At 36.1% G+C, this 8,770-nt stretch overlaps 1 protein-coding gene across 1 annotated transcript in view; it reads right to left on the reverse strand.

The window, feature by feature from the left end:
- The window catches only part of LPGAT1 (lysophosphatidylglycerol acyltransferase 1), an 80,283-nt gene that overhangs the window by 34,722 nt on the left and 36,791 nt on the right, over positions 1-8,770 (reverse strand). The window contains exons 4-5 of the mRNA XM_006887962.1: positions 7,589-7,684; positions 3,401-3,674 (exon numbers count right to left, since the gene is read on the reverse strand). Of these exons, the coding sequence (XP_006888024.1) occupies positions 3,401-3,674; positions 7,589-7,684 (370 nt within the window). The remainder of the gene's footprint in view (positions 1-3,400; positions 3,675-7,588; positions 7,685-8,770) is intronic.

The following is an 8,770-nucleotide window of genomic DNA, read 5'->3' on the forward strand; positions in this document are numbered from 1 at the left end:
CTTGGTTTTAGTCCTAGGTCCATGATCCACCTTGAGTTGGTTTTTGTGTATGGAGTGAGGTGTGGGTCTTGCTTGAGTCTTTTGCAGATACAATTAATAAAAAACAAATTATCCCCTCCCCACCCAAAAAAAAAGTGAGGATTTGAAATGCATGCTGAAGAAGACCAAAAGACTACAGCGTTCAATATGAGTTACATCTCCACATCCAGAAGACAAAAATCCTCACCACTGGACGTTAGGCAACATCGTGATAGCAGTGTGGTCAATGATTTAATCTTGCTTGGCACCAGCAGCCAGGAAGTCAAAAGACATACTATATTAACAAAGTCTGCTCTCAAGGATCTCTTTTAAGTATACCAATGAAGGAATTTTCTTTTACTTTTCAAAGAGAAGAGTGAACTGGGTGGGGAGGGGTGAGCAGGGAGAAAAGTGCAACAATGAGTTAATGGAAATCGAAAATCTCTGTAAATGTTCATTAAAATTAATAAAATTTAAAAAAAGAATAAGTTTAGTCAGTGTAAAAAGGATGATGTTAAATTAACTACTAAGAAATTCTGAAATGCCATTAAAGCTATCTCAAAATGGGACCCAAAACCAACTAAGGTGTGTATGATCCAAACCATGGTCTTTTCAATTACTTGCTATGCATTTAAAAACTGGACAATGAATAAGGATGACAGAAAGATTACTGACGCCTTTGAGTTGTGGTGTTGAAGAGTAGTGAATTTCCCATGGACTGCCAAAAGGACAAAGAAGTATATCTCAGAAAAGGTACAGCCAGGGTGCTTCTTGGAGGTAAAGACATTAAAACGTCATCTAACATACTTTGGGACATTGTGTTAGGAGGGGCCAGTCCTGGGAAAAGGATATTATGTTTGGAAACAGAGAGTCAAAGAAGGTGAGAAGACACTAAATGAAATGGACTGACACAGTGATTTTAACAGTGGGCTCAAGTATATCAAAGATAGTGAGGATGGGACAGGATAAGACAGGGTGTAGATCTATTGTGCAGAGAGTGGCCAAAATCATAGTTGACTGTTGTTAAGCTGCTTTTCTCTTGATAAATAATATTAGTTGTGAGATAACTGAACCATTTATCAATGTTCTTAATATTTCTAATACTAAATTTAAATAAATACAAAACGGCAATGCTGGTTTTCCATATGTAAAATAAAAACATTTCCTTAAAAATAACTCTTTGTTTCTTCTTGCATATCTATAGTTTTTGTTTGTTGTTGATTGACTCATAGTGACTCTATGATCAAAAGATCTAATGCCTTTCCATAGCTATCATGTTTCTTTACGTTCATAGTTTCCAGAGGCATGTGGCTTAGAAAGTGATGTCTAGGAAGTGATGTCACTCCTGTTTCCCAATCTGTCCACCAAACACTGTCCGCAATGGGAAACCATTATGGTATTTGATATTCCCATGGCACAAGGTTCAGCATCATAGCAAACCCAGGTTACTTCATATAGCACATTGACTAAGAGTGATGTGCAAAGTGGAAGAATGTTCCTCCAGATATAACAGCACTAGTCTCATTTAGCAATGTTACGTGTTTTCTATATGGTTAGCTTTTAAAATTTATCAGTCAATTCTATACATCTATGCTTTACCCAAGTAATTCCATTTTTAAGGACTTATACTACAGATATTGTTCACAATATATAATGTTATTATAGCAATGAAAAAGGCCAGGAACATACAAGTAGGCTATTGTAGTTGTTGTTAGGTGCCATCAAGTCACCTATGATTTATAGTAACCCCATGAACAACAAATCTAAACTCTGCCCAGCCTGGCACTATTATCACAATCTCTGAAATACCTGAGGCCAATTTTACAATCATTGTCTCTATCTTGTTGGAGGTCCTCCCGGAGGTCCTCCTCTCTTTCTTTGACCTTCCACTTTCTCCAACATGATGTCCCTTTCCAAAGACTAGCTCTTCCTGACAGCATGCCAAATATATGTGAGATAAAACAAAGTTTCATCATTTCTATGAGCAGCCTAGCTGCAGCTACTCCAAAATAGACCTGTTTGTCCTTGTACTTGCAGGACTTTCCTCAAACATCACCGCTCAAAGATATAGATTCTTCTTCTGTCATACTTTTTCAGTGTCCAACTTTCAAATGCATAGGAAGTAACTGAAAAAACCATGACTTGTATTAGGTACATCTAGACAGCAGATTTTCCCAATGCAAGACATCTTTTAATTTCCTGACTGCTTTTACCTGGGTGTTTGTTGTGGATCCAAGTAAAATGAAATTGTTGACAACTTTAATCTTTTCTTTATCACAATGTTGTCTTAAGGTCCCAGTGGTGAGGATTTTTGTTTTCTAGATGTTGAGATATAATCTAAAAAGTTGAGATATAATCTAAAAGTCTTTGAGCTTCTGCAAGTAAGTGCTTCAAGTATTCTTCAATTTTAGAAAATAAGTTTGTATCATCTACATAATACAGATTGTTGATGAGTCTTTCTCCATTCTTGATTCCTTTTTTTTGTCATCTAGTCCAGCTTTTCAAACTATTTGGTCAGCATACTGATTGAACATGGTGAAAGGAAAGGACCCTGAAGCACAACTTTTCTGATTTTAAACCATGCAGTATTATTCCCTTTCCTGATTTTAAACCTGGGAACTGCTTCTTGGTCAGGTATAGGTTTTGCATGAGCACAATTAATTGTGTTCTACAATTCCCATTCTTTTCAGTATTAGCCATAATTTGTTATTAGCCATACAATCAAATGTCTCTGCATAATCAATGAAACACAGATATGCATCTTTCTGGTATTCTCTTGTTTCTGTCAAGATCCATCTGATATTAGCAATTATCTTTTGTGTCACAACCTCTTCTGAATCCAGCTTTCATTTCTGTTGATACACTCACTATTCTAGCCATTTTACAACAATCTTCAGCAAGATTTTACTTGTGTAAACTATAAATGATACAGTTTGATGATTTATACATTCTGTTGGATCACCTTTCTTGGAAATGGAAACAAATACAGATCTTTCTCAGTTAGCTAGGTAGGGTAGAGAAAAGATACTTGTCTATACTTCTGTATCACATAAATAATCACTATAAGCATCAGGAGAGGAAGACCTTAGATAAGAAGGACTGACACTGTAACTGAGGTGTTGGAGTAGGTGTGTTGGAGACAGTGAGATTAACTCCACATAGAGCAGGGTTCAGAGTTACTTCACACAGGGTCACCATGAGCTGTAGGCAAATCGACAGCATTTAACACAGATTACTTTTAAATTAAAAAAAAAATGATTCGCATATCATCTTCACCCCAAGCATCTATTTGACAAAATTATATATAAAAAAAAAGTAATCTAGAACTTTAGAAAAATCTTTCCATTTTTACAAAGGGAAAAAATGCTAAAAGCCATCATACCTTGTTCTCTAGTGTCTCTTGATGCTGGAATTCCATTTTCTTGTCGTGCTACAAGTGTATTTAAAATAACTTTTGTTGCCCCAATCCTTGGCAGAGTGACATGTGTTAGAAATGGCAAGTTATTTTTCTTGGCAAATGCTTGACTTGTTTCTCGCCTCTTCCTGAGGAAGCCTCCTTCAGGAAAAAGCACAATCCATTTTCGATCTCTGCTCCTATAATTGTTTTCTAGGTGCCTCTTGAGAAGCAATAGCTGTTGGTCACGATGAGATTTTCCCTAGAAGGTACACACACATCTAATAAGCATAGGTAATTATGAAATTAAAATGCCTTAAAATTAAATGCAAGTTCTAAATTAAAAATCATTCAGAAAACAGAAAACAGATCCTCCCCCTGTCTTGATTACCTTTTCTACAAGAGAAAAAAAATAGAAAAGTTATTAGTCTTTACGTAAGCCTTTTATTGTTCCCTCCCCTACAGGAAAAGCATGCCCCAACTGACTCCTCCTGAGAACTCATGCATTCGTCAAGCTGATAATTATTTACTGAGGGCCAACTAATTGTCCTCTTGGAGCTTATATTCTAGTGATAAAAACAGTAATAAGGAGTGATAGATGTTAGGAAGAAAAGAGGAAGAGAGGCTAGACAGAATCAAGGAGGTGAGGAAGAGCTGCTTGAAAGAAGTGACGTTTGAGTGAAAACAACAGACCTATCACAGGTTGTAAGAATAGTACAACCTAACATGACCTAACATGAGAATAAGGTTCAAATGTCAGTGTGCTGACACATAGTAGGAAATAGTAAAAAGAGTGTAGGCATCATGGAGACAGCCAAATCTGTCATCATGGAGACAGACCCCATCAGCAACATTCATAATTCCAAACCAATTCCGGTAAGGTCAGACACGTCCTCCATGCTCCCAACACCTTGCTGTTGTTACTTCGACAAATTCCAACATCAATCCTTCTGCTCTACTACCACGTCTGAAATCCCAATAGTAGATCAATACCAATAGCTTTTCAGACCTCACAATACTCAAGGTTAGGGGTTTATTCAGTTTACAACGCAGGTTGGAAGCAAGGTACAATTTCCTCAGTCAAAGAGGTTCTGAAACGTGCTTTCAGGCCCTGTAACCTTCAGCCTCACAGCTTAGATGAGTGGTACAAAGCTCTCTTCATCCAGCCAATTATGGTGTCTCTAAGTCATCCAGCAAGCTTGGGCAAAGGCTTTTGGTTCTGGCACGGGGTGGGGGGTGAGCATTACAGTCCCCAAACAGCTTTGCTTCACAACTACAATGGTTGTTGTTCCCTATCTGACTGGCACAGGGATCTGGCCCTAGAGGACACATGGCACTGTCTTTGCTTCTCTTCCCTTGCTGGTAGTGAAATTCCCATCTTTAACTGTTTAATTTAACTTTAGCAGTATGGCAAAATTAACCAATCTCATCCTGAGTCATTCATCCACCTGGTTTGCATATCCTCACCCAGTCAAGTAATAGAAGACAGAAAAGTCATTTTGCCAAGACCACAGCAAAGAAGAGTGATAGGAGATGAAATTGGAGAGGAGGCAAAGAGCAAGTAAGAATGGCCTTCTGTATGATTAGGAATTTGGGATGAGGAGTCATGAGACAGGTCAGACCAAAAAAAGACCACATTCTTATTTAAATTCAAGGTAGGAGACTATTTGTAGTAGACCAGACACGAAAATTTGAGACATTCCATTGTAATGTTGGGATAAAATAGTTACACTGAGGGAAAAACTTTGAAGGTAAGGCTAACAGAATGCTGTGATGAAGATAAAAAAAAAGATGGTGACGTGACTGAAAAGCTGACTCCAGGAAAATCGATAGGAAGAACCCTGAGCCATACCTGTATCTTCACACATGTTCTGTTTTAGAATGATTAAGCTGCAAATAATTTTCTAGCCAACACAACTACAGAAGCTCCCTCGAATAGTATGCTTTCAACATATGAAATATATCCCAAAGGCAAGATAAGTTGGGCATTTTTCTTAACTAGTTCGCTCAACTGAAGCAATTATGAATAAAGTGTTATTTTAGTATGCACTCTTTACAAAAGGCTTCTTCACTCAAGCCATTAACTCATTAAATGCTTCTTATATTCCAGGCACTCTACAATTTATGTTGAAGTTGGTAAATATAACAGCAAGTAAGTGTATTTTTAATGTATTAGAACACACTAAAAAGCTTTGTTTAACATATTTAAGCCATCATCTTTTTATAGAAAATAAAATGTGTGATAATAGAAGCCTGTCAGGGCAATACTATAATGTAATGCCAACTTGAGAGAGATTATAGTTCTTGTTCATACCAAAACTATTTCTGTTGCTTAGAACCCTTTCCCTACCCATCTCTACCTATATACATTCTTTAGAATTATGCCAAATATCTTCTCTAAAGTCCCAGAATTGATGCTTTTTTCTACTATGAAATTAGAAAATATATCACATTCTTCTACAATAATCTACTAGAATATAAAATAAAAGTTAAAATAAATTCACAAGAACAAAAATGATATGATCTTGAGTCAATTCCATCTGAATTTCAAGATCATCTTGAAGGAATAGATTTGAGGCACTAAACAAACCCCAAAGATCAAAGACCAGATGTGTTGTGGGATGATTATCAAAGGTACCATTCATTAAGCAAGGGTCATTAGAAGAAAAACAGAAATGGATGTCAGAAGAGACTCTAAAAATTGCAATGGAGCATCAAGAAACCAAAACAAAGAGGAAATATGGCAAACTAATAGAGTTTAACAAAAGATCTCAGAGGGCAGCTCAAGAGGATAAAGAAAAGTATTAACAAACATGGAAGAACCCACTCTGCATTTAAGCTGAAAGAACTGAAAAATAAATTTAAGCTTCAAGTTGCAATACTAAAAGATGTTATGGGCAATATATTGAATGACACAGAAAGCATCAAAAGAAGATAGAATATACAAAATCACTGTTCCAGAAAGAACTGACGGACACTGAAAAATTTCAGGTACAGGAGTCAATGATAATGATGGAGGAAGTTAAAGCTGCATTGAAGGTATTGGTGAAAAATAAGGACCAAACAATCAATGAGATACCAATTGATGTTTCAACTAACAGATGCAGCCTTGAATGCACTCACTAGTCTATGCCAGGAAATTTGGAGGACAAAAAATTTGCCTGTCTGGCCAAAGTGGAAGAGGTCCATATTTGCTCTCATTTCCAAGAAAGGTATCCAATAGAATGTGGAAACAAAAAATAATATAATTAATATCACAGGCAAGCAAAATATTGCTAAAGATCATTCAAAAATGGCTAGAACAGTACACAGATAGGGAAGTGCCAGAAGCAGGATTGCAAAGAGGCTGTAGTACTAGGAATATCACTGCTAATGTCAAATGGATCCTAACTGAAAGTAAAGAATACCAGAAGAATGTCTGGTGCTTTATTGACTACACAAAGGCATTTGACTGTGGATCACAAGTTGTGTCTGACCTTGAGATGAATGAGAATCCCAGAGCACTTAATTGTGCTCATGCCAAATCTACATCTGGACCAGGAGACTATTGTGTGAACAGAGCAGGGGAACACTGCATAGTTAAAATTAAGAAGAGAGTATGCAAGATACAAGTGATGAAGAAATGAATAGGTAGTTAAAAGTACTTTATCTATTACTTCATTTAATCCCTACAGAGAAGGGTACTATTAATTATTCTTATTTAGAAAATGGAGTTTGAGTAACTTGCCCATTTCACATAGCTGAGTAGATTAGATATGTGACAGATGCTTGTTAAACGTTTTTAATTACACTCTTGGAGGAGAAGTGGAGGAGAAGGGTAGAGTTTAAAATATTTGCATTATCAGCCTTCCATAGTCAACTTCAGATTAGAATAAATATTTTATAGAACAAAGATTCAGAGAAAAAGTTTCCTGAAACAAGCCAGAACTGACTCACTGCTGCTCCTCCAGCAGGTTTTCAGAAGCAGTAAATCTGATGGAAGGAAATTATCCACCTTTCTCTCATGGAGCGGCTGATGGCACTGAACTGCATGCTGTTAGAATGGCAGTGCAGCTCCTTATAATGGGGCCACCAGAGCTCCTTTAGCTCTTTTATCTGGTCTTCCCATTCCTCTTTAAAATCAAGGATATGTTTACAAAGTTATCACCTCAAAGTGAAGAAAATCTCATTACTTACCTGTCTTATAAAGAAGTCTCCATGAATTAGAGAAACAAGTCCAAAGTTTGTGTACTTAAAAATATGATCCATCAACCACATCATTTGAACAACAGCCTAAAACAATTAAAAACAACAAAGTATAAAATGTTGGCAAGAAGCAAGCTAACTAAAGACAAAGTTCCATGTTGTAAGTATAATCATCAAAGCATACTCTTAACTAATCTAAACATTCTAAACATAATGTAGTTTCTACAAATAAAGCATATTATTAGTAGAGTCAACCTCAAAAATTATAAATCTTGACTCCAGGCCATATCACAGGAGCATCAATCACAAGTGGAACAGAATTAACTTCTTAAATTTGCGGTAGTTTTTATAGAATTTGTACTAGTTAAAATTATCAAAGGAGAGTCGCATGTTTAACACCTATTTAACAATATTAACAACTATTAAATTTATTAATTTAACAACTATTAAAACTTTATATTTACAACATAATATTTAACTTTGATGGCAATCAAAAGCTAACCTCTAAAACCTCAGCTATGTGTGTGTGTGTGTGTGCGGGCGCGCGCACCCTCAAATCATATCTGACTGGTACAGAAGGAGAATGTCCCTCCTTCTCCTGAAGAACATCTGGTAGTTTCGAACCATGTAGATTTGGGATTGCAGTGCAGCTTCTTGCCACTAGGCCACCATAACTCCCTCCTTGTTCTGTCTTATAAAAAGTAAAAGTTATAATCTCAATCAAGAATCCAATAGGGGCCTACTTCAGTTTGCTATGGCAATAAAAAGTGTGAATATCTCAAAGACTGAATATATGTGAAAATATGTATAAAGAAAAAGCTCAGGCTGATGTCCATGAGCTGCTTAAAGCCCATAGTTAATTTTTAAGTAAATAGCTCAGTTATACAACTCAGCTTTTACTATTTTAAATCATTATTAAAAACAAAGATATACTGTTTTGCTTTGCAATCATGACTCTTGTTTAAATAGAGATGTAGTAAAGATACTTAGTAAAATTCACGAAAATGACCTAGGAAAGAAATAAAACAAGTGAACATTAATGTAAGAAGCATTTTAGAGCTTTATACACAGCTGCGATTCATTGAACTTTGTGTTTAAAAGACCAACACTAAAATAAAACTAGAATAATCAGAAGATAGACTTTAGATTGATCTCTCTTTTTTTGTGTGTGTG

This window comes from Elephantulus edwardii, unplaced genomic scaffold (genome assembly GCF_000299155.1).
Source record: "Elephantulus edwardii isolate Elephantulus edwardi_28Jun2011 unplaced genomic scaffold, EleEdw1.0 scaffold00063, whole genome shotgun sequence".
Lineage (NCBI taxonomy): Eukaryota > Metazoa > Chordata > Mammalia > Macroscelidea > Macroscelididae > Elephantulus > Elephantulus edwardii.